The sequence below is a fragment of the Tamandua tetradactyla genome, chromosome 17, assembly GCF_023851605.1.
Source record: "Tamandua tetradactyla isolate mTamTet1 chromosome 17, mTamTet1.pri, whole genome shotgun sequence".
In the NCBI taxonomy this organism is placed as follows: Eukaryota; Metazoa; Chordata; class Mammalia; order Pilosa; family Myrmecophagidae; genus Tamandua; species Tamandua tetradactyla.
The window spans coordinates 67483322-67510071 of NC_135343.1; the positions used below are offsets into that span (position 1 = coordinate 67483322).

At 41.1% G+C, this 26750-nt stretch overlaps 1 protein-coding gene across 1 annotated transcript in view; it reads left to right on the forward strand.

Annotated features, from left to right (window-relative positions):
• Positions 1-26750, forward strand: part of SLC9A2 (solute carrier family 9 member A2) — a 95209-nt gene that overhangs the window by 27749 nt on the left and 40710 nt on the right. The window contains exons 2-3 of the mRNA XM_077134915.1: positions 6769-7232; positions 14676-14926. Coding sequence (XP_076991030.1) covers positions 6769-7232; positions 14676-14926 — 715 coding nt within the window. The remainder of the gene's footprint in view (positions 1-6768; positions 7233-14675; positions 14927-26750) is intronic.

Here is a 26750-nt window from a genome sequence, read left to right on the forward strand (position 1 = left end):
TCTGTTCATGTCACTGCCCTCAACTCTTCTAGGAATATACCAAGTACTGGTATCGCCAGGTCATAGGGAAACTCAATATTAAGCTTTCTGAGAAATTGCTAACTGTCTTCCACAGCAGCTAAACCATTATACATTCCCACCAGCAGGGAATAAGTTTTTCAATTTCTCCACATCCTCTCCTACACTTATAGTTTCCTGTATAATAGCAGCCATTCTTATAGGTGTGAGGTGATATCTCATTGTCATCTTAATTTGCATCTCCCTTATAGCCAGTGAAGATGAGCAGCTCTTCATGTGCTTTTTTAGCCATTTGTATTCACTCTTCAGAAAAGTGCCTATTCATTTCCTCTCCCCATTTTATAACTGGGTTGTTTGTTCTTCTGTTGTTGAGCTGTATAATTTCTTTATGTACACAAGATATCAAGCCTTAATCTGATATGTGGTTTCCAATATTTTCTTTCATTGAGTTGGCTGCCTTTTCACTTTTTAAACAAAATCCTTTAAGGCACAGAAGCTCTTGATATTAAGGAGTTCCCACTTGTGTATTTTTTCTTTCACAGCTTGTGCTTTAGGTATAAGGTTAGGAAACTACCTCCTATTACTAGATCTTGAAGATGTTTCCATATAGTCTCGTCTAGAAGTTTTATGGTACTGGCTCTTACATTTAGGTCTTTAATCCATTCTGAATGAATTTTTGTATAGGATGTAAGGTAGGGGTCCTCTTTCATTCTTTGGCTACCGAAATCCAGTTCTCTCATGCCTATTTATTGAAAAGGCTATGGTGTCCCAGTTCAGTGGATTTGGGGGCCTTATCAAAGATTAAATGTCCATAAATTTGATGGACAATCTCTGCAATCTCTATTCCACTGGTCAGTCTTTCAATCTTTTTGCCAGTACCATGCTGTTTTGACTTCTGTGACTTTATAGTAGGCTTTAAAGTCAGGAAGTGATAGTCTTCCCAGTTCATTATTCTTTTTTAGGATATCTTTAGCTATTCAGGGTCCCTTTCCCTTACATATAAATTTGATAACCAGCTTTTCCAAGTCTCCAAACTAGGCTGTTGTGATTTTTATTGGCATAGCATTGAGTCTGTGGATCAATGAGTAGAAATGACACCTTAACGATATTCAACCTTCCTATCCAGGAACCTGGAATATCTTTCCATCTATTTAGGTTATTTTTATTTCTTTTAGCAATTTTTTTTTTTTGTAATTTTCTGCATATAAGTCCTTGAAATCTCTGGTAAGGTTTATTCCTAAGGCTTATTTCAGAAGGATCTGATCCTTTTGGTCGCTATTCTGAATGCAATTTTTTCCTTAGTTGTCACCTCAGATAGGGCATTGTTTGTGTATAGAAATATTACTGATTTTTGTTCATTAATCTTCTATCCTGCCACTTTGCTGAATTTGTTCATTAGCTCAGGTAGCTTTGTTGTAGATCTCTCTGTTGTTTAATTTCTAATCCTCTGGCTTCCAGTTTACTGATTCTTTCCTCTGCTCACTCCATTCAACTATTGAGGTCATCCGTTGAGTTTTTTGGGGTTCTAAAATTTCCATAGTGTTCTTCTTTATATCTTTTATTTCTTTGTGAAGCGTTCTACTTCTTTGCTGAGTCTCTGATTTTTCATTTGCTTCAAGTATGTTTATAATTGATTATGGAAAAATTTCATGATGGGCTACTTTAATCTTTGTCATGTTGTTTAATATCTCTGGCCTCCTGGCTCATAGTGAGCACAGCAAATGTGCCCCCACCTTCTACTTTTCTTCTCTGTGTGTGGAAAACTCTTCTACTATGTCTCATTTCCTCATGTCATTCAGGATTTTGCTCAGATATTTCTTTTCAGAGAAGCTTTCCTTAGTCACACATGTCAAATATCACCCTTTCCTGTCATTTCTGTTCCTCCTTCCTTCTCTAATTTTCTTTGCAGGGCTTTTCACCAAAACTCCTGAGTGTTTTACTCAATGACGCCTCTCTCATGCTTTATATCTTAACATGGCAGGATCTCAATAAATATACATTGAATGAACAAATAATTGAGAATGGTCATTTTTATTGTTTCCAATGCTTCCCTATCATATATAATGTGGCAATAAATATTCTTTATTGATGAAGCTCTCTTGAATTTTCTAATCATATAATCATGTCATTTGCAAAATACGTGGTTTTTTTTCTTTTATGTGTGTGTCCTTTTTCATTGCTAAATAGTTGTATTCTATCATTAACTCCTTTTTTCTGCTGAGGAGCTGTTTCTTTCCAGCCTGCCCTCTGTGAAAGGGTGCACAGATCCCTTTGGGGTCTGGATCATCCTTAAATTTTTATAGTCACATGTTTACAGACAACTTGCTATTTATTTCTACTGAAGGTTAATCACATCCATCTGGTTTAGCTCTTTCATTGGGCAGCCTGATTCTTTTATTTCCAGATTCAAATTCTCACCTCTTAGGAGGTTCTTCTCCCTGTGTGTTCCACATGCAGAAGACAAAGTGTGGCTCTGAGACCTCCTCACTAGCTCGCACTTGCCTAAGGAGCATTCAGGTCTTCTTGTCTTGGTGTTCAAGGCGTTCTCCAGTTTGTCTCCACCCTGTGGAGGATGCCTCCCTCTTATTTGCTTTAAGCACCTCATATTCAAGCCAGTCTCTCATTCCTGCCTCCTGCTTCTTTCCTCATATCTTCAGGGCTTCCTTCTACTCAAAATCAAACTATTCATACTCAGCTATCTTAACGCCTCCCCCTCCAATTGCCTTCCCAAATTTCCTTATCTGACTTAACTTCCCTCTCCTCCCTCCTTCTCTAGTACATATTGTATCCCCTCTTTCAGAGCATTTATCACTTTCTACCTCATATTATAATTGTTTTTGACCTTGTCTTATCTTCAGTACCAGATAGGGCTCGCAGAAGACAGGGCCCATTCAGGGTACAACTTCATGTCCATCAGGGCCTCCCTTGTACATAGAAGATACTCAGTAAATATCTAATTAAGAATTCAATTTTCTGTGCTTGTTCCTCTCCAAAGTTCTTCTTGAAGTGACTGGTCTCATTTTGTTCTTCTTTTTCTTTCTAAGTGATCAAGTCATTTGGAAAAATTAAACATCATTTAAGTTTTGCTTTGAAAGAATTTCAAGTGTTTAGTGTTTCATTTATATTTCTTTGTATCAACCACTTTATTATAAATCCTTAGAAAACCTCAAAATTGAAGAATTTTAAAAACCTTTATTATAGTCATGGTTTTATTATTTTGGGTGGAATAATTATTAAATGTACCTTTTAGACCTAGCATATAACTAAATTTTATGAGGAACTATATAAGCATGTCAATAAGTACCTGATATTAGTTAATTCTGCTTTATTTATTGAATTCTATTCTATGTTTTTATTTTATGTATTATTTGTTTGCTTATTCATTTATTTATTCAATTTGATTCTGTTTATTTTTTTAATTTGATTCTATTACTAAATCTTTATCTACTTATCATTTCCCAGTAACTGATACTGTTCTTAGTTTGCTAGGCTGCTGAAAGCAGCATTCCAGAAATGGGTTGGATTTCAATAATAGGAACTTATTAGTTTACAAGCTTACAGTTCTGAGGCCATGAAGATGTCCAAATTAAGGCGTTGTCAAGAGGATACCTACTTCCTGAAGATGGCTGTTGGAACTCCTTGGCTCTTGTGTCACATGGCGAGGCACATGGCCACATCTACTCGTGTCTCCCTTCTCGTCAAGGTTTTGTTGCTTTTACCTTCTTGCTTCTATGGCTCACAGGCATGTGCTTGTTCTCTTTCTCTCCATATTCACCCCATTTATAATGGACTCCAGTAGGAGATTTAAGACCCATGCTGGACCATGCCTTAATTGAAATAAAGTAATTAAAACAGACTACTTACAGTTGGTTTCAGCCATAGGAATTGATTTGCCTTAAGAACATTATTTTTTCCAGGGCATAAACGACTTCAAACCATCACAGAAACATTTCTTGATAATGTTAGGTGAAATGATGGTCCAGGGAAAGTAAATTCAGTCTATTCAAATTCATTTACCCTTCAAAAAATACTTTAGGGAAAACAGAGCTATAAATGCATGAGCATTTTTAAATGTTGGCATATTTGTCTTATTCTGGGAACCATGTAATTTAAGAAGCCTCTGTGATTTTTTTTGTTTTTGTTTTTCACTTTTTTGTTTTCACTAATTTTGCTGATGAGTTTTACTACTGTAGTTCACACAGAGAACTCTCTATGTCAGCAGAGCATGTGCTATACAATTCAGAGTTTCTCTGCTTAAGGTTCACCCAAAAATACTGAACTAAGATCTCATTTGCTCACCCTTAATCCCTACTTGAATGTGGAACAACTTGGCAGATTCAGTAACTGCTATCCTATTTCCAGAAAGGTCACTCTGAAGAATTTTGAATGACCTATACATTCATAGAAGAGAGATTTTTTAAAATGTGAGTGTCACACTCTCTTGGGTGGGTTGCTCTTGTTTTCTGATTTTTGCTGCTACCCAATTTTTGTCCCTACTTCCTCCACCCATATGTGGCCCATGGTCCCAGTGATCCTTCTAACTGCATCCTGGATTTACGTAGTTGTGTTCACGTCATTGTTTCCCCAGTGAGGCCCATGGCCAATGGTCATTGACTCACGGTCCATCACGCCACGTAGGCATGGTAGGTATTTGCCTACCTGATGCCTATCAGCCATCTCTATCATTCTTCCCTCCTATCTCCCTCTCCAATTCCGAGGAATAAGAAATTTCTACCATTTCATAGTTTGCCTCTAGCAGATCCTGCTCCTTGCTTCTACATATTGCTTCTACATATTGCTTTAGAAGTTTTCCTTTGCCTTTTCATGTAGAAGAGGGAAAGAGACAAAAGTTGTGTGGAATGTTGCAGGTGTGGTTGTAAGGGCTTTGCTGTACGCAGCTCTATTTTGTATTGCAACACTGGATGTGAATGGACCTCTTCCCCCATTTTAGAGATGAGAAAACTGGGATTGGACCTAAGCAACCTGTCTGCAGTTGCAGGCAGATGATGTGGGAGAGCTGGGATTGAAGGCCTGGGAGGCATTTGCCTAATAGTAGCTGCTAAGACCTGGCAGCCCCAAGCCTTTGGCTGTGTTGTTGTTCCAGAAAGCAGGTGGTTGTGCTTGGACTCAAGGGACTGGGGTTGCTCTTATTGGCATTTCCTTGTCACACAGTAAAAGTTGCAATGGGGCAGTTACAGGGGTCCACGTGAGTCAAGGACACAAAGATGTGGTTTTCAGAGTCTCTTTTTACTTCTCTAACCGTGAGCTCAACCCGCTGAATATATTAACTCCCCACCTATTACCAGCACCTGCCATAATACAAGTTGTAAAATAACCAATGCTGGCGGCATGATTCCAGTACATGATATAGAGATGTTCACTTTGTTATTTAGAAATAAGTTCTTTAAATAACCTTAAATTACCCTAGTTACATTTTTTGGTATATAAACCAAATGCTCTAGCTTATGCACTGTTTACAGGCTTTTGAAGGTTTATTCATTAAAATATCTGTGCTTGCAGGTTTTCAAGGACTTATTCTATCAATTTAATACTATCTTTTTATAATTCAGGCAGTTGTCATATACTACTTTAATTCTAAAAAGTATTAACACCGTCACAGTGATTCACTGTTGCCTTCCAAGGAAGGCCTGTCCTTGCGTAGGTCTTGCCAGGAAACTCCCGTGTATTAAGTTCCCATCCATGTCAGCGCTGCGTGCTGGCCCAATCAACTGCTCCTCCTCCTTTGCTGCTACAGGCCTCCTCCTAACAACATGTTCTCTGTACTAAAGCCACACTGGACTCCACCATGAATTAAGGAGAGATAATTTCCTCCAATTTTTCTATTTCTTAGAAGACTCTTTTTGCCTTCTCTACATGTTTACTTCCTGTCTGTCCTTAAGTCCTACCCAGATGCAGTGTCCTCCGTGACTCCTCCTCAGCAGATTTTTTTTCTCAATAACCCCCCCCCCCCAGCACTTGATTGGGGCATTAGCACACTTTACCTTGTATTAAAGTAAACATTAACACATCTGTTCCTTCACCCAAATGGGAAGTTCTATGAGATAAAGAGTATCTTCATAGTTTCACAGTAGATGCCCTCAGCATCTCTGATGGATTGTTTGGGTTTGAGCTGGAGGAAAACTTTTTTTCAAAACTCAAAAATTAAACACAATTCAGTGTTCTAAATGAATGAACCTGAAATTACAAATAAGTTACAGACTCTTCTGATTTCCAGAGATGACAACAGTAGTCCATAGACAGGCCTATGGCAAGACCCTGTATCTCTTTGAGCTTCAATATTCAATCGATTTACAAAAGAATGGAAATATGGCCTTACCTACTCCTCAGGACTTTTATGAAAATCAAAATGAGTTGTTATATCTGAAAATGTTTTGGAAATCCCTAAGCTGTTTCAGATATAAAATTGCAATGTTTTCCTCCATTTTCAAAGACCCAATATTGAAGAGAACTTAATCGTAATTTAAACAAATAAAAACTGTACTATTTAGCTATTGTGTCCCTATAGCGTTCTACTTCTGATTTAAAGTTAAATTTTTGCTTGAATGTACTTTATGAAGTTTTAAAGGATTCATCTAACTTTTGAATGTAAAATGTAAAGCCCGTCAATAACCAATTTCACTGACCTGGGAATTTTTGAATTAGGGTCCATTAGTTCCGTCAAAGAGAACCAGTTTCCTGCCTCCATAATTTCTGCATGACTCAAATTTTGTCTTGTTTTTTCCTTAACAGGTTTCCATCTATACCACAAGCTGCCCACGATCGTGCCTGAAAGCTGCCTTCTCATCATGGTTGGCCTTCTACTAGGTGGGATTATTTTCGGAGTGGATGAAAAGTCTCCCCCTGCAATGAAGACTGACGTGTTTTTCTTATATCTGCTTCCCCCCATTGTGCTGGACGCGGGCTACTTCATGCCAACTCGCCCTTTCTTTGAGAACATTGGCACCATTTTCTGGTACGCCGTGGTCGGGACGCTCTGGAATTCCATCGGCATCGGGCTGTCTCTGTTTGCGATCTGCCAGATTGAAGCATTTGGCTTGAGTGACATCACCTTGCTGCAGAACCTCCTCTTCGGCAGCCTGATCTCGGCCGTAGACCCAGTGGCGGTGCTCGCCGTCTTCGAGAACATTCACGTCAACGAGCAGCTCTACATCCTGGTCTTTGGAGAGTCGCTCCTGAATGACGCGGTGACGGTGGTGAGTACGCCCAGGGGCGGCCCACACGTGACCCCCACATGGCCCCACGTGGCCCCCACGTGACCCCCCCCCACGTGACCCCCTGACACCAGCTCCTGGGCGCAGCGGCTAAGGTGAGGCTTCTAGAACGGCGCCTCTTGGCTTAATGCTTTGCTGCTTGAAATTCTTGAAACATTTTGAAGCAGAGCCCCTCGTTTTCAGTTTGCACGGCAGCCCCTCACCCCCACCCATGAGGCTGGTCCGGTCTCCAGGGCCCTGTTTTTGTCAGAGGAGCGTAAAAGTGACGATGATGTTGTCGTCTTTGACCATTTATCCGATTAGCATTTTCAAAGGTGATGCCCTTTGATAATAATTTAGAGGATTTCGGGTCGCAGACTTCTTGTGAAAAATCACGTTGTCAGTGTATGCTGTGTGTAATACATGGGAAACAACAGTACCTACTAAGTGCCATTCTTTATCAGGGGGTCATTTAGTCATTATGCTAATGACTTTGGCAAAGTTTTCAGCAGAGGCTCACTTCCTGTCACCAGTCAGCCGAAACGTTTATGGTCCTCAGCCTTTTCTCACAAGCTGGCATTTGGTCAGAGGAAACGAATTATTTGTAATTTTCTCTTGACTGGCACGTAATTAGACCAGAGACTGTTAGGATCTTACTGTGAACAGAGTTTACCTCCACCCTGCCTTCTGAAGTCAGGCAAGGTAATGAGAAGGAAGGGTGAGGAGACCCACAGGCTCGCAGAGAACTCTACCTCTGCGGGTTAGAGGACATGAGTCACCCTTGGCTGGTAAGCAAACTTGTTAGCATCAGTGATGCTGTTTTATGTTATTCACATGGATGCTTACCTTGTGCTTAAGTCTTTGAAACAACCTTTGAAGCAGGTTTTCTTACCATTTTGCAGATAAGAAAATTGAGGCAAAGAAAGATTAAGTAAAGCATGGGTAAGTAGCCTAAGTAATTTATTCCTCCCTCTCCATTAGTTCATATCATCAAAATGTTATTCCTGATTCATTTAAAAGTTAACACAGGGGGTGGGCCATGGTGGCTCAGCAGGCAGCAGGCAGAGTTCTCATGTGCCATGCGGGAGACCTGGGTTCAATTCCCAGTGCCTGCCCATGCGAAAAAAAAAAAAAGGTTAACACAGGGATGGACTTTTTTTTGTTAGTCTGCTGCAAAAGCTGACCCTTGAACTGAATAGGCTATCATCTTTCAGGATAACCGTTTACACCAAGTGGATATCATTGTGTAGAAAATTATTTATTTATAAGGAAATCTCATTTCTTAGAATCTGAGCCTTTGAGATAACTGTTGCATCATTCAAATAATAAAATTCACTTCATTTATTCCCTTATTCATTAACAGTGATTAGTCATTAACTTACCACTTACTAAAGCTTAACTGGGAAACTGCCATAATGATGAAGCTGTTTTATGCCTCATTCCTGTCTCCAGAGGTATCACGTTTTCCATTGTGACTTAAGTTTAATGCATTAGTTTTACTCTTTATTGGGGTGATTGTGGACATTTTAATGTGGAATTCCCAGAAGGGATCTATTTAGTGTAAAGGAAACTTCACAAGGGAATATTGACATCTTGCTGCCTTCCTAGTTGATCAGTGCCAAGAGTCAGGTCAGTTTCAGAATTATATGCCCTGGTTTTATACTGCTTCCCTTCTTCCTATAATCACAAGATTAAAAGCTCATTTTATAATGTTAGTTCACATGTCCCAGTGGTCCATTCTTTGAGTTTATCAAGAATTAGTTTTCAGGGGGGGCAACTGTGGCTCAGTGGCAGAGTTCTGGCCTGCCATGCGAGAGACCTGGTCCATTTCCTGGTGCCTGACCATGTGAAAAAAAAGAATTAGTTTTTAGGAAAAATCCTGCTAAACCACCATTTAGAGTCTGCATATTCCAGAGGTACATCCTGTCCTGCCTGTCAAGAGGCATGAAGCCATCAAATGTGGTTTTGTGGAAACAGAAGATGGGCTGAGCAGAGGAGAAGACTGAACTAAAGTGAGGGCCTGCTATTCCAATACGGGGAGGAGTGTAGCAATGGAGTCAGGTGTGGGTGGAAGCCCTGGTCACGTGGCCAGAGCCCCATTAATGATCTTTCAGGAGAGAGCCTTTTCCATAGGCTACGTGACCTGGATTGAAAGCCTGTGGCCCCTCAAACCACTCATATTATACCAGGGCATTGGCAAGGGCCTTGCCTGCCTGATGTCAGAAAGTAGACTTACCTGAATTGTCTGAGTACGTAACCAGGCATTGGAATTATTAGAACAATGGTGTGAAAATTATGACTTTGCATCCTGGTCTGGTGCCCTGAAGAAATAGTGATGGAGATGTTTTATGGAAGGAGATTCTTCAATCCAATTACTCCAACCTTATCCCTAGGAGTGGTTTAAGGAACTCATGGAACAGGAAAGGTCCAAACAGTATGAGCTGTGTATGGTGCATACAGAGAAAATGAGTCATCGCTAGGAATTGCAGTTAGAAGGGTGGAGGTGAAAACAGAAATAATTAACATTAAACGTGTAATCTGAAGGATGGGTGAAATTGTAGACCAGTACAATCAACACCCTCCCCAAAACAGAAGATGGGCTGAGCAGAGGAGAACAGTGAACTAAAGTGAGGGCCTGCTATTCCAATATGGGGAGGAGGGTAGGGATGGAGTTAGGTGTGGGTGAAGCCCTGGTCACGTGGCCAGAGCCCCATTAATGGTCTTTCAGGAGAGAGCCTTTTCCGTAGGCTACGGGACCTGGGCTTCCACCCATACCTAACTCCCCAAAACATGGTGAATTCAAAGTTGAATTAGAAAAGTTGAAGGAGGGAAAACCCAGCACAAAAATTTCTCAAAGCAAAGAGAAATGTATAATATATAAATTGAAGATCAAGTGCTTTGTGATATTTCCCAGGGCTATAGTAGATCAGAATTAAGTGGAGAAATGACAAGCAGTAGAAAATATAAAAACTCTATGAGATGAAGTTAGACGCATTTCGCACAAAGAGTGCATGCTAATTTAGAATCACTGAAATTAATCTTGTGATAACCAAAGAGCCATGACGTGGCTAAAACACTTTCACAGCACTGCAGCAGGGTTGGTTTTGTTTTCCTTGACCATGTGATGACTCTGGTGCAGATGAGATTTCGAAGAAAGATAAATGAAGTTGATGTTCATGGTAGTAATTGAAAGGCATTTCTTGACATGAGTTTTTGTCTATGGAACTGAGAAAAATAGCAAAGTGTGACATTCTGGAATGCATTTGTGTCTTTATTGGTAGATTGCAAGTGAAATTTGGAGCCGCATGTGGCTGGTGTCAGAAAGGAAAGGTGAGCAGATAAGGTACTTCTGACAAAATGGCCAGCGAGCCTGACACAGACAGGCCCTTCTTCTTTCAGTAAACTCACAGCAGTGCTGGATAGGATATGGCCAGACAACTCAAGAAGCTCTTTTGAACTCTATTGAAATCCTACTGCACTGGATTTGGAAGAAGGCAGACAAGTCGTGAGAAAATGGTTTTCTATTTTTAAAAGTCTCTAAGTAAAATATTTTAATAAAATTCAATAATTTTAATAGTGAATCATTTAAAAACTACTTTAACTCAAATGACAAATTATAATATTAACCTTTAATGTGCACATTTTTATTCTGCATTTGCCAACATCTAATCATTACAACCATGAGTTTTCTGTTTGTGGAAGTTTAAGGAAATAGCAACAGGGAACTTTCAATTAGGTTTTGTTGATTTCCTTTAAAATAAGTATTTTATGAATTTTTTTCAAATTTTCCTTATTGGGCAAAGATTGTTCTGGTTCTAATATAGTTGAGAAGTCCCACTGTTTTTACAGTAGTCCATGAACAAATAGCCAAGTCCGTGACTTATAGTCACATGGTAATTTCCTGTGGCATTTCTGGAACATGTTAATACAAAGCCAGTATTTTAATAAACGTTCCATAAACACTTAAAGTTTCCTCACTCTACCATCACTGGAATTGGTTAAGGAGAGCTGGCTCCATGGAAAGAAGCTAATGATGTCCACCAATACCCTGATGGAATTTAACTTCAGGAAGTTGAAGGGGAAACAATGACTTGGCACTGAGTTATGCTTTTGCAGACTAAACCTAAAATTACTTATATAAAATTATTATTGTTTATGTCCCATGTAAGAAAAAGTGACATGAAAACTATTTTTCTGGAACAGAGCTCTTCTGACAAATGAATGTTTGTGTAGCTTGCATTGATGCTTTATGCAATTCCGTTGAATTATTGCACATTTTAAATCAGTGTTTAAATTAATGCACAATCTTAACATACATTTAAGTATTTAAAAAATAGCAATGATGAGCATGCCTTTGATTATTTAGAAGTTTTAAAAGTACTCAGCTGACATTACAGAATTCAGCAAATAGGCGTTGCTGACATTTCAGTCTCCTAAAAATACAAGTGTCAAGTTGAGATCAACTTTGCACAGCCCCACTATGGACATATCAGTAACCAAGGTAGTTATAATTAATATAAATGTTTAAGCTGACAATAATTCTATAATCAATTAATATTTTAATTTTACCTAGTATTTATTATATAATTATATGTTGCGATGAATATATAATATGTAAAATAAAATACTTAAATGTATAATTATTTTTAAATTTGTAAAATTGTATACCTTTTACATTAAAAAAATCAATGTAATTAGTTAATTAAATAATTCTAATTCCAAAGTGCTTTTCTACCTAGGTTCTCTTGTGAAAAAATTAAAGGATTTAACTGGAATGAATTGTGGGGTTATGCCCAGTTGTAACTAAAAGAATTTTATCTTGTAATGATCACTATGTATCAGGTTCAGTAAAAAACAGGTGGGAGTTAGGGAAAATTTTCTGGTTGTCACGCTAGCATTTCTACCTGAGATACTGCCTTGTAACACTGCAGTGGCACCGGAGCCCCCTGAAAGGCAGCTTCTGATCATTCTGTTGAAAATATGGTTCCCATGACTCAGCTTTACTCTTTAAAAAATCGAAAGGGATTTTTGAAACAAAATGTACCTCTAATAGATCTGGTGGGTTGAGTTGCCAAGGACATGCATGGTTTCGGAAAGATGATGCATTTATGACCCGTCAGCTAAGGCCAGTTATTGTTCAGGAATCGGCACTGGAAGGTTCCTAGGGAGGCTGAGGTGTGCCGGGGCTGGGGAGGGAGGGGCGAGACGGAGAGAATCGACACTAGTAGACTGCACGGTTCTACGCGCTGAATGTTTTGGGAGGCACGTTGCAGGCGGAAAGGGAAAACAGAACTTTCCCTGCTGTAGGGTCAAGGGGGCTCTTTGAAGGGACAGTGGCTTCAGACAGCCTTGGAAGAGAGGTGACGTTTCTGTGGGCTTAGTGGGGAAAGCGGGGCTGGGATTTGCCGAGAGAAAGCGCGGGAAGGAAACCAGGAGCAGGAATGTGTAAGAGCAGTGTTTGCGGGGCGTGAGGAGACCCACCCCCAGAGTGAGGGGAGGCAGGAGAAATAAATAAAGATGTGCCAGATGTACAGGGCGGGACTATGAAGGCTTTTCGCCGTTGCGCAGTCGATTTTAAACTTGGGAATGAGACCTGGGATGACAGAGTCTTGCAGTGTTACTGGGGCATTTGGGCAGGGGAAGGCTGGGATTTGCTGGGGCAGGCAGAAGCAGGGGCGGCGGCACTGCTCCCGAGTCCTTACCGCAGACATGAGGGGTGGGAACACCTGGGCCCCCAGGGACTGTCACCTTTCAGCCTTGGCTGCTTGGAAACAAAGGGTCATAAAGCACAGCTCGGATCCTCTCTCAGAAGTGACTGTGGAACGTGGCTGCTGATGAAATCCAGGGCAGGCAGCGGCCTCTGGTGGAAAACGGGACTTGGGAGCCGCTGGAAGCCAGCAGTGGCTCTGCGAGTGATGGCTTCCAGATACTGAAGTCATGGAGGGGAATGAATCCATTTCTTTTCTTCTCACCGAAGTCATTTCTTAGTGCTGAAATATAAATACACCAAGAGTTACAAAAAAAGGACAAGCCCAGTGCTAAGTAATAATCCACTATTTTTGTGTTAAAGCCAGCAGACATTTATTGTCATCGACTTGACAATTGGACACATGCACATCATAGTAAGGTGTGATCCTTGACAATGAGCTTATAATCCAGTAGAAAAGATAAAAATTAACACAATGCGATGGCCTGTCGAGGCCTGTAAGAGACAGAAAGAGAGTAAGTGGGATTAGCTGGGTGTCTGTGATTAGCTGGGAGATGTGGACTCGTTCTCCAGTGGTTGGGCCTTGACAGAAGTCCTCGCAGGCCAGGACACCTGGATTCCGGAATCACCTCTGGCATTTCGTATGGCCATGGACAAGCCAGTTAGATTTCAGTGTCTCAGAACCACGTGAACATTTTACAGGCCTTCAACAGCAACAACCTGTCCACCCGCTTTCCGGCGAGTCCCAGGTGCTCGTCTCAGGGCTGTAAAATATTTATTTTATTTTACTGGCTGGTTTTATAAAAACAACAACAAATAACACTAATACTGCTTAAGCCATCACTTGCCACTTTAATTGGCTCAGTGGCCCTCAGAAACATGTTTAAAGCATATCACACAGCACTCAAGAAGATTCAAATCTAGCAGTTTTGAAGCTTTAAGTAGACCAAAACTATATAAATGCTGCCTATATTTTTCTGATCCCAAGAAAAAGTACTGTCTCAATACCTTATAGGTACCAAATGTACCTGTATGTAGCTATTGCAGATACACACCCTCTACACACACACACACACACATATACACACCACTTGTGCTGCTGCCTCTCTGCATTAGGAAAATTCCTTTGGGTGTCATGTTGCACCTCTGATATTAGCAGACATGTGTGGGAGGGGCGGCGGAAAAGGTGGGGGTGCAGGAAGAGCACCTCACCAGGGAGGAAGAGTGCTTAAGGCAAGTGTACACCCATGCTGGTAGGGTGGGTCCCTCTGGGGTGTGACTCCAAGATAGGGCCTTAAGAGGTCAGTGCAGTCACAGCAGCACTGACGTGCTTGCTCTGTGGCATACAACGCCCAAGCCAAGGTCATGGTAAGAAGCGTGTGTTCAATGGCAACCAGATATTTTAGAATAATATTTTAGATGGTATCTGGAAAAAATAATGTTTTAAGAATAAGTTATATAACCATTGAGAACTCTCCTTTCCTTCACTTTTAAAAATAGTTTTCCCTGACTATTATCTCTTTACTTTAATGCCTACTAGAAACAAATGAGATAAATTCATAAGCATCGACACTTATCATCTGCTTTGGTGTACAATAAAAATGTCCCTACTGGAAGACCGGGTGGGGTTTTATGTGCTCAGAATGATGATGCACACAGCTGAGAGAGGCCTTGACCACGCGTCCTCTCCCCCACAGGTCCTGTGCAGGGGCCTTGACTGTGCGTCCTCTCTCCCACAGGTCCTGTACAATTTGTTCAAGTCTTTCTGCCAGATGAAAACCATCGAGACCATTGACGTGTTCGCTGGAATTGCCAACTTCTTCGTGGTGGGAATCGGCGGGGTGTTTATCGGCACCTTCCTGGGATTTATAGCTGCATTTACCACTCGCTTCACACACAACATCCGTGTGATTGAGCCACTCTTTGTCTTTCTGTACAGTTATTTATCCTACATTACAGCTGAAATGTTTCACCTCTCGGGCATCATGGCGTAAGTACTTAACTGATAATTCTTTAAAACCATCTAATGATTAAATCTTATTAAATTCAGGTATTCCAAGCTAAGACATGAAAGTTGAGTCGGTTGTAGAAAATAGTAGGTTTTCTTGAAGTCTCTTAAGAACAATTAAAAATAGATTTTTCTCATTCTTTGTTTCAAAGAGATGGAAATACCTATCAGCCACAATTTATACTAAAACTGATTTGGTGCTAAAAGGGAAAGCAACCTAGAAGTTACCTCTTGGAGCACATGTGAAATATGGCGATAACTGTTGGAGTTGGTTGCCAGGCACCAAGGATTCTATGAATTTGATGCCCGTTCAGTGGTGCCAAGCGTGAGGGACCGTTAGCTGGCTCCAACAAGGTCGCATCACACACACGGCTTCTGGAGTTGCTTATGTGGGCTCATTAGTCTTAGTAGCAGAAGGCTTTACTTTGATAGATTCAGCATGTGGTGGTCCTTAAAGACGTTCAAAGCAAAAGGAGTCAGGCTTTTTGAAGCAAAGAGGTGTGAGAATAAAGCGAAACATTTATTTGAGTGATGCACAGGCTGATTCTGAAGGACATTCTCAGTGAGAGTCTGTGCTAGTGGACTGAGTGTGGCTGTTGGGATCCACTTTTGGCTTTAGGAGTAACACTTTGAAGGCGGCTGCTCCTTGGGTGTGGCTGTTGTTATGAGCATCCAGGAACAACCGTATTTGATTATGGTTAAACCTTAATTTTGGCCAGTGAGAAATATATGGCAATGAACTGCCTCTCAAATTTTTTATTTTGACAAATGTGTCACTGGTTCACCCTGTGCTATGCTCTGTGCTGGGCTCTGTTTCCACAGTCGCATACATACGCCTAGTTTCTGTAGATGAGTTTTTTCCTCAAATTTTCTCTTACAACCTGGTTTTGTTTAGGCTTTAATGAAGGACCATGTTGGGTTTCTCCTCATCTGTACTACTTTTGTGTCAGAAGCAGATTAGGCTTGTAGTGGATGCAGAAGGCTGAAAAAGTCAAATGTATCTCTGCAAGGAGAGTGGAGCCCATTATAATGGAGTTATAGTTAGTTAAGAGTTGCTAGTTAAGAGGTGATGTGGGTTTCTGTTTCAGAGACGCCTAAGTAAAGCAGCCTATTAATCCAGTTTGACCCAGCAACGAAATGTTCTGCATCTTCCTGGTTGCTATTCATATCATTTGTATGGCTTCCAGCTTCCTCACTGTTCTTTGTCCGCTGTCATTGAAAACATATGATCCAGTAGTTACAAGTTCTCTAAAAAGAATGATGGGGTGGGAGGCAGTGTCCAGTTTCTCAGCAGTGTTCTCATAACAATTTGCGTGAGAAACTTGAATTGCATTGTGAAGCTGAGTGTAGTTTATATTCCTGAGCATATGCATCTGTAAAAGTTCCAGAACACCCACAAAGTACTTATCAAAATGCCTTTAACAATTTGTCTGGTGTTCAAAGGTAGGAGTTGGGATCACTACAGATCCTAGAGGATGGGGAGAGGAGGAGTTTGAAGAGTTGGATGAAGATGGAATCTGAGCGCATCTCAGCTGTTGGGGGCGGGGGGTGGGCCTGGGCTCCCTAGGCTTGGAAAGCTGCTCCTGTCTATGAAGATGGGATGTTGGAGTTACTGAATCTGGGAATTCGGAAACCAGGTACAAGGAAGACCATATCTTCCTGATAAATAGTACAGTGCATGATCTGCCGTGGTTTGTCGGTGGATGTAAAACATCACTTTAGTTTCCAACTTCAAAGCAAACATTTATTTTTCAGTGTGGAGTGCAGAACATTACTTTATTCTTTCTACACGAATATTTTCTTCGCCTCCAGTGCACTAAAATAATAAATTAATTTGCAGGTCAGTCATTAGAGGAGGTTTAAACATTTCTGCATGTAGAATTACCATGCACACCCGTGATAAAAGCAAATTAAGGGGCAGGTTTACATCTGCATGTGTTTGTTCTCAGAAGTAACGCCCTGTTTTCTCAGGTGAGGTAATTAGTGCGCTATTCAAAGCCGGCCCACGCTGCTCAGGTAGGAGAGAGGTCTGGGGTAGGCACGCTCTGCCTTTGAAGCACTGGTGAGCATGTCAACGCTGTAATTGCTGAACTTCCCTGGCGATGTTTTTCCAGGGGATGCACGGTAATGCTGTAATTAAAATTGCACATCCACCTGCACCTCTATTATAGAACGAGTCATTTTTTTTTCTGTTTTTAAATTGTACTGAGTTCAGAAACTCACATCATATTCCACTTATTACATTGTCTTTTACCATTAAAAGCATATTTTAAGGTTAATTTGGGTGAAGGCACATGACATGCTGAAAAGAAATAGCTGTGTAGAAAGGAAAATAGGCAGAGAGATTAGGCAGCTGATGAGCAGAGAGAGAGGTTAAACCACCTCTCTAGGAACCACCTCTCTGGGTTTTGCCTGACACTTGCCTTGTTCTCTTCCGTTCTCCCACCCTCTGTCCACCCGTCCTTCTCTCTTCTCCTTTCCTCTCCTTATTGCCTTTTGGATTCTCTTACCCCTTATCAGTCACCTTTGTTTTGGGTAGACTGTAGGGTAGTCAGTTCTAAAATGAGATCACTTAATGAGCAGGGAGTTAATAAAGAGTCTAATTAGAAAGAAACATCCTGTATAATGGGAGACCCGGGTTTGAGTTTAAAATGCGCTCAGGGTTTCAGGCAGGAAACCACTGGGCAGGGTTTCAGAGTTCTTTGGGAAGATGCCAAAAGCAATGCACCTTGGGTGCTTACAAAGCCTACCATCGCCACTCATTATTTTTTGTCATAAAACTATGATTTTATGTATTTTTTCTATGACAACAAATAAAGTGCATGAGGGGGGTTATATCTGCCTTTTCATTCTCTGTCCTGCAAGCTATTTGAAGAGGTGACTTCTGGGCATTTTGGGGTTTGGTTTTCCTTTTGTGGTCTGGCCTAATACTTTACCTGACTCACTATTAAGGGATTATTTGCGCTCATGTGTTTCTGTGGGTTTGGGGGTGGTTGTGGTTACAGACACCAGCAGAAGGTATGCGGGTCTGCCCATTCCTATATTTTTCTGTCATTTCTATACTTGTATAAATTGCTGCTATAGAGAATAGTAAGCCTGGGCACGTGCTTCAGAGTGAGTTTCCACAGAGCTCTGGCTAACATGACGGGTGAGTTCCCATAGGCCCTAAAACAAGCACTTTCCTATGACAGTAAAACTGGATACTTCAAGTAAAGGAAAAGCACCACAATAGGGGATATAGAGATGACAACTAGTTACTGGTTTTAGAAAATCTTGTGTTTTAGGCTTTATTGTAGAAGAGTGTTCAGGAATAAGGCACTCCCAGCCTTTTCTGTTCCCGAGGATACTATCAGGTGCCTGAAACGACTGCTAAGACAGAAATGAATGGAAGTGGGACATTGTCCCCTTTTGGACCTGAAGGCCCATTCTGGTCCTCTCCTTGTCCCCATGTGTCCTCTTTGGTCTCACTAATGGAGCATTGAAGACACACTGCTCTGCAGAGAGAGAGGCTTGCCCCCCAGCAGCCTGCAGCCTGAGGAACATGCTCCAGGAATTAAAAACATAAATGGCTATCTCCTCCTTCAGGTAAGAGAGGAAGTGCCCGATATTTCTTAGTTTTGTTTTGATGGATTAAGAAGTCTTCATCTCTCTTCCCTTAGAGGTACTTGAATTGTTTTTATTTGTTGTCTCAGTTATTTTTGTTTACAGTAAACCAATCCTGAAGTGAAGTGTACTGTTCCCACACAGCTCGTATCTGTGAACATGACACACGTGGGAACATGGCTTCTATCAGCTTTTCAGCCCCTTTGTTAGGGGATTAGAGCAAAGAATTCAGCTATGGGGTCAATGCTTGCTCTTTCAATAATGGTATAAATGGCCTAAGAAAACCTGCCACCCCATCGTTTTCATTTAAGAAGTAACCTCGGGTTACTTGTTACCAGGTCTCTGCCCAGGGTGGGGGTGGGGAGGGCTGGCCTGGGTGAACGCCAAGATTTCCTCTGTGGCTTCCTTTGCAAGGAGAGGCTGAGTAGCCCCTCTTGATGCTGTGGTGTTTCTCCTCTTGGTGTACCCCCTCTTTCTGCTGGAACTTTTCCCTGACCTCAACCAAACTTGAGGTCAGACTTTTTCAGTGTTCCCGGGAAACGTGGCCAAGTGTCCAAGGTTCTTTCTTCCTACGCGTCTTTACAGTTAATCCCTGGCTATTTGAAGTAACTTGAGTCGCCTGGTTCTTGTAGCCAGGAGTCCGACTTAAGCAGTAGTGGGAGGTTCTGTGTAGTGAGAGAAACCCAAATTAAGCATGATTCAACCATAAGGGGGGAATTTGTTGGTGCATATAAATAAATCTCGAAGAGGGCAAGTGTAGATTTAGTATTGGGATGATGAAATCGGGGATTCATACATTTTAATTTTTCTGTGTGATAGCTTCCTTGTCTTAGGCCAGCCATCTCCAAAGGGGCAAAAACAGTGACAAAGACAAACTGGAGTTTCTATCTCTGCCATCTTGGCACAGAAGAGTAAGGAGTGATCTTCCCTGCCAGTGCCAGTTAGAGAAAATTTCCGGGCATTGCTGTGATTGGCCCAGAAGCAGTGCGGTGCGTAAAGCCACGTCCTGGCCAGCGCGTGGCCTGTGAAGTAGGCTCTTGATTCCGAGGAGGCAGTGAATTTACACGGGGTGACTGAGAGCATTGCATGGCTGACCCCGCCTTCCCATCTGGTACTGACTGCAGCTTATAGCAAAGTACAGTCAATTCTTTGTCTGTTCTACTTAGTTTCTATAAAGTAACCACAAACACAAAGTTAGCAAGCACTGAAACTTTGCTTTCAGGGAAAATGCAGGTTTAGGTTCCTGCAAGCCTCTGGTTACCTTTTCACTCTGCCCAATGCATGACCTTGTTTTAGGTGTTTCTGTTAAAAGGCACCTTATTTGACATGTATTGCTGATTCGTTAACACTGAACTCAGGGCTGACACCACTATAAATCATACCTGAATGACACTCCTCTGACACATGCATTTTCTCCATAAGGCACATCACAGCCTTCCCTTGCAGTTAGGAGCACTAGACAGAACTTCAGCACTAGGCTTGAAAGCCACTTTAAGTAGCGAATATTTGCCAATAAAAAGCACACAAAAAAAGTGAAATACGTGGCCCTAAATATACCATGAAAAATATACTTGTTTACAGTCTGGGAGCTGAAACAGAAGGCAGAGTGTTGCCTTGTTTGACCTTAGCTGGGAATGTGCATGCCAGGTGGCTCAAATTATTTGCTGCTCTGTACATGTCCACAAATAACCAGGAAAGTGCTGCAAGTATTGATTCTGGAGTTACAAATCAATTTACGCGAGTAGGCAGAGTCACAAATATTGAATCTGCAAATAATGAGGAGAAAATACACAGTAAAGTATAGTGCGGTTGGCAATGATGATGCTTGAGTTTAAGCCTCGGAATATAGTCTTGACCTGTTTTATTCTGTAGGCTCTGTAGCTTTAAGTGATAATGTGATACAGTTGTATTTCTGTTTTATTATTGGAGTACTTCTTAAACTTCTTTATATTATTACCCCTAAAGATGGAGATATTTTGGTGGCACTCCATGTAAAGCCTGAAGGTGGTGGGTTTAGGTGTTCTGATGGCCCCAGGCCCACTGGCTGTCCCCACAGCTGACAGACTGGGGTTCTCAGCAGCAGGGGGAGGTGCTGTGGGGGAGGGTAGGCTGGGAGAAACGCTTGTGTGACAGTCTAGGCTAAGCAAGTGTGAGCCTAAATCTGGAAGCAAGTAATAAAAATCGAGAGAAGGGAAGGGAAAATAGGGTGGCAAATTATAATTAAATTGACCATAATCCCCAAATCTCATGCTAGTCCTTATTTCCACCCTTCAATACAATTTTTTTTGAAGGGTTAGCATGGTCCGGGAATCAAACCCGGGTCTCCTGCATGGAAAGTGAGCATTCTACCACTGAACCACCCGTGCACTCCACCCTTCAATACAATTTTAAATAAAACAGTTCAAATTCCAGCTCTTTTTCTCATTTCTACTACCTCCCTTGAACCATCTGCCTTCAGTCCCATTTGCTTCCCTCCAGCTTTGACATGTTGAGGAATCACCTAGAAAGGTGGTTGAATATGCAGCATCCCAGGCCCCAGCAGAGATTCTTACCAACAGGCCTTTGGTTGGGGCTCAAGCATTTGCTTGTTGCAGGGGCTTCCAGTCATCTCGGTACCTCTGGCCTGTAGACCATACTTTTAGAAAGACACTGCTCTGATACACATGCTCGGAGCAGTGAAAGTTTCCAGAGAGCTCTTTCTGCAGTGGCAGGACTCACTTGGAGCTCTGACAATAGTGTGTGTGTGTACATCTATTCAGGGGCTGTGCATGTGAGCTCCTCATGCCTCGCCTTCTCTTGCTCTCCACCTGGCAAATGTAGTTCTCTCATCAAGATCCAGGTCAAATGTTCCTGCTTTTCTGAGGCTTCTCTTATGCTTCCCCAACCAGAGTCAGTTATTCCCTTGGTGGCCAGCAGTTCATTTATTAGGCTTCTGACTCTGAGTTGGATCATGTGTGTACCCTCTCTCTGCAAAACAATGATGACTTCAGTGGCACAGTGAGTGATCTATAAACATTGGTTAGATTTTATTGAAATCATATAAAGGGAAATAAATGAAAGATGTAGAAAATCCATGAAATAGATAAGCCCAAACGAATAATCAAGTGTTTGCAATACTTTGAATTTGCTTTCTTGCAATTTTCCTGTTTTAGGAAAGATTGTTCAGCTTTGATCCTTGGAACCTCCTTGGAAAACAATTTGTGTTTGTATTTTCTTTTATGTCAAATTCGTTCCTTTTTGGTTCTCTGGCTTTCTGGAAGCATCAAGTCACTATATGGTATTTTCACGCCCTGGAATAATTAGGTTACTCACTTGAGTGAATACTTTATTGTGAGCACATGCAGAGCGTACTCTAAGTCACCACAAGACCTTGCTTTAATGAATACAGAGAGCCTTTTACTTGTTCTTTGTCAGTGCTAACGCTCTGCAGTGGTTCGTGAAGTATGGTTTCATATTTTGGCAAAGTCTTTATTGATAATATACAACTATTATTTGAGCTGTTCTTTTTTATGTAATTGAATCCATGGTTTTTAAGATCACACACAGATATGGAAGGAGAGTAAAAGAATTTTACAACTGTCTATCAAGTCAACCCTAATTCTTAGCAGCTCACATTACAGAAAAAGAAATTAGAGAATCAACTACTCATAAAATAAAAAAAGCATTGTATTCCTAAACTGGTTTAACTGAGGCCCCACCTTTTCACCATATGCTTATAAATAGACAGGATATATTTTTATCTGCACAATCAGAAATATGCCTCATTACCCACCTTCACTGTTGATGTTTGGTCCCTTTGATTCTACTGGTCAGGACCCTCTAAGTGGAGGACTCTGTATCCTTAATACATTAGACAACTACCATTAATTCATCATCCACTTAGCACCCCTGTATGCATGTAGCCATGCTCAGTGTGAGTCAAGCCTCTCTCAAGGCATACATGCTAGCAGAGAAGACCTGAGTATCTAGGACGGGCTGCACTGAGTGTTAGAATGAAGCCATGGAGTACAATAGGAAAAAAACTTGTTTAAATTTTCTATTCAGAAAATCGGCAAATGACAGATCATCTAAAGGGATTTGTGTTTCCCCTGATGACTCTTTCGGGACAGTATTATCTGATCTGGATTTGCCTATTCTGTATTTAGAGTGATATTGTGATGAATAAGCCTCAATTGCTGGTGAATGTGAAAACCACTAATTATAGTGCTTAGCTTTTCCATCTCTAAATTGATATAATCACCATGCATTATATTAAAACATGATGTGAATGAAGATAATAACAAAGCAGAATGCATGAGTGAAATCTATATGGACTTGACCTCTATGTAGTCCTATAGAATGGAACCTAACACCTGTCAAAACATGGGCATACTTGGAGTATGATATAGGCTAGTCGTTGCGGTGGATCTTGAAGACAGGACAGATATTGTAGGAAAACAATTGGGCCTCTAAACTTCACGTTTGAGCACTTCTACATATATTATTTTACAGGTCCTTCATGGTTCTTTTCCTAAAATGCAAACCTGTTTATCTCATACATCATGTCCATGAAGTAATTAACTTATGCCTTTAGTCATTGATTCAAAATAAATTAATGATGTAGCAGACACTCTGCTAAGCATTGATGACATCCCCCCCACCCTTAGAGCTTCCATTTTGGTTGGTGAGACAGACGTTAGCTATATGATTAAAAATAGAATCTCTCTGTGTTAGTTCACAAGCTGCCAGAATGCAATATACCAAAACTGGAACTTTTTAAAAGGGGAATTTAAGAAGATACAAGTTTACAGTTCTAAGCCTATAAAAATGTCCAAATTAAGACATTCAGGTGAATATACTTTCATTCAAAGAAGGTAAGGAATACCTCTGTCGGCTGGGAAGTTGCATGACTGGCATCTGCTGGTCCCTTGTTCCTGAGCTCCATTGCTTTCAGCCTCTGTTCTTGTGGGGCCTCCTCACTTTTCTTCTGGCTTTCATCTCTTGGCTTCCCTTGGCCCTCTCCGGGTTCTGGCTTGCTTAACATCTCATGGTGATGTATGCTGGGCTCCAAGCATCTCCAAACATCCATGTCTCTATTCTCCAGGTGTCAGCATCAGTGTCAGTTCTGCTGTCTCCAAAATGTTTCCTCTTTTAAAGGATTCCAGTAAACTAATCAAGATCCACCTGGAATGGATGGAATCACATCTCCATCTAACCAAAGGGTCACACCCACAATTGAGTGTGTCACATCTCTGTGGAGATAATCTAATAAAAGATTCCAATTTATGGTACTGAATCAGGATTAAAAGAAAGAGCTGCTGCCACAAGATTGGATCAGAATTAAAACATGGCTTTTCTGGAGTACGTAATACTTTCAACCCAGCACACTCTCATTTTTCTCTCCATCCTATAGAATAGAGTTCAAACTCTTAAGCATTAAATGTAACAGGTTCATTACCTGGCCTCTAACTTTTCATCCTCATTCTTTAACTTCATTTCCTTCTCTTCCAGCTAATAGTCATGGAGTTCCCTGAATATGCTAGTCTATTTATCTCTTTCATTATTTTTGGCACATGCTTTCCTCTTCCTTGGTTTACTTTCTTCCTCTTTTTCTTGTGTGGTGAGCTCTTACTTACCCAGGAAAACATTGCTCAAATATCCCCACTTTGTGGCAGAGTTAGCTTTTTCCTTTCCTGCACTCCAAGGGCATCCATTCACATTCCCCATTTCTAGTGCTTAGAGTGTATTGTGTTACAATGATCTATTTATAACTTTCTCCCTGAGACTGTGAACTAGTGAGGGTGGAAACTGTGTCTTACTTGCTTTCATTTTCTTTGAGCCCAGCAGACATCTTGGCCCAGCTTAGATGTTCAGAAAACATTTGTTGGTACTAAATTCCTGCTCACAAGTATTAACTCAATATGGAAATGAGGAAAGGGAGAAATTTATGGATAGGGGGAGATGTGATTCAATGACATGAACCAATAAAAATAAGATTATACTGGGAATATTAAAGGCCAGTTGTTTTATGTGTAGAGAAAGGTCAAGCATTAAGCAATTCAAGTAGAATCTTCTAGTATGTAAGGAGTCTATGCAAGTGATCATTATGGTATAGATTTCATACCAGTGATCTCACAGAATGAGAATGAGAGGCTGTAGACTTCATGCATGAAATATGATGAGGGAGGAAGTAATTCCGTCCTCTTCAGTGTGGTATGTGATGTACTGTGACATGACAATGCACCCAAGGACACTCCTAGCCACGTATTCCACACCCAGTAAGGCTGAGGACAGTTGGCCACCAACCTGTATCATTCCCAGCTGTGTAAGTTTCTTGCAATTCTTTTATAGAAATGTGGGAAACTCAGGTTTGCAAGGATAAGTGAAGACTTTCAGCTCTAGAAGGTAATTTACAGGAGGGGCTGCATTGACTGTACTTTCCGGACTGAAGGGAGATTAATTTGTTTGTACTTCTGTCTACATATGATGTTATTTAAAGTGAGAAGTTAGACTTCATGCCAGATTGTACTAACAGCAAAATAATCTCTTTGCAAATAAAATACTTCCTGGCCTTTGCTCCATGGGTCATGTGCATTAAACCATATAAACTAGACCAGAACAGGAACATTCGGAACATTTTTTGTCCCCAACTCCAGGGTACATCAATGTAACAGACCCACGAGCACTTCCTAAAAGGGCACCAGATGTGCTCGGGCCAGAGGCGTCGCTGCCAGCTTTCTCTTAGTGTCTCAGTTGATGCTGGTGGGAAACCGCATTCAGTTACAAGGTGTCTGGCAAATAAAAGATCGTCACTCCTGGTGTCATGTTCAGGATACAAGGCAATGGAAAAGGATCCCTTAGACATTCATGTAAAATTAATCTATTTTTTATACTTACGCAAAAGCTACATTTTTTCGATTGTTTGGTTACAAATTTTTTGTTCAGTAATTTATATAATGAATTCCTTTACTTTTTGCCCACACAGCTTGCTTCTTACCTTGTAAGCAGTAGGAATATGATTTCAGAAATATATGTTTCGCAAATTCATAAAAACACCCTTCTACAGCCTTTTAAAAATAGCCTTTTGAGAAGCAAATAAAAAATCCAAAGCTAAATTATTGGTCACTGCTAGGGAGGGGAGAGGTGAATGGGGCTAGAGTGAGGGGAAGGTGTTTCAATTCCAAGGCTGTTGTTTCACATTAACAAATACAAGTGATTTGGAAAAGCTGGGTAGTGAGTATCTTGGTGTCCATTTATCTCTGTATTTGTCCACAAGCGAAATTACTTTATAATGCACCCATTTTTGAAGCATCTTTTGCATAGAGTTTGAGAATTTCAAGAAGTATTATGGGTATTATAAGTTTGTTTCTGTTGCAGATTCTCAGCTTGGAACTATTTAAGAAAGGCTCATTAGTTTGTGTTGCTGCATCTATGTCTTTTCTCTTTTCTTTATAAAACTTTCTTTGATTCAAATTCTTAATCACTTTAGTCCAGCCTTTGCCCTTATTACTTTGTATTGGGCAAGCCTTGGTTTTTGAAGTTCAGCTAAAGAAAAAATGATGCCAAAATATGAAAAAATGAAATCTTCAGAAGTACCGTTAGCCAATGCTGTGTGTTCAGGTGGATGCCAGGGAGATGCCCTAGGTCGTCCCACCTGGAGAAAGGCCCCTCGGCCCTCTGCTCCCAGCCATCTCTTCTCCCCTGCTGCTGGAGGTGCCAGAATTTCCGGTCAAGACAGAGCAGCAGAGCTTTCACTTGCTTCTGTCACCAGGCGCAGTGCGAACACCTCAGGCCATGCCCATCTGTAGATGGTTCTGGCTTCGGCTCAGGGGAGGTGGATGCCGTAACAGTAGGGGGTGGGGGCTGAATAACCACCCCCAGTTGTGTGTATGTCCCAGTCTAGGGAACCTCTGCATGTATTTTCATGTGCTGGGCTTGCTGGGAATGTGGAAAGAGCGAGAGGGAAGCTGCCTGCGTGAAAATCTTGTCTGTGTAATCCTGAATAAGGAACCTCTGTCTTTATTTTCTAAAGGGTAAAGTTGGGAATGAGAATAGACTTAATTTAGAGGCTTCTTATGTGGTTTAACTGACATAATCCCTACAATGTGTTTGCGCCAGCACCTGGCACTGAATTAGGTGCTATAAACATTGACTATTGTTCTTTGAGCCCTCAGCAATTCATATAAACTTTATTAGCACATTTAATAAGCCCACTCTTTCATTA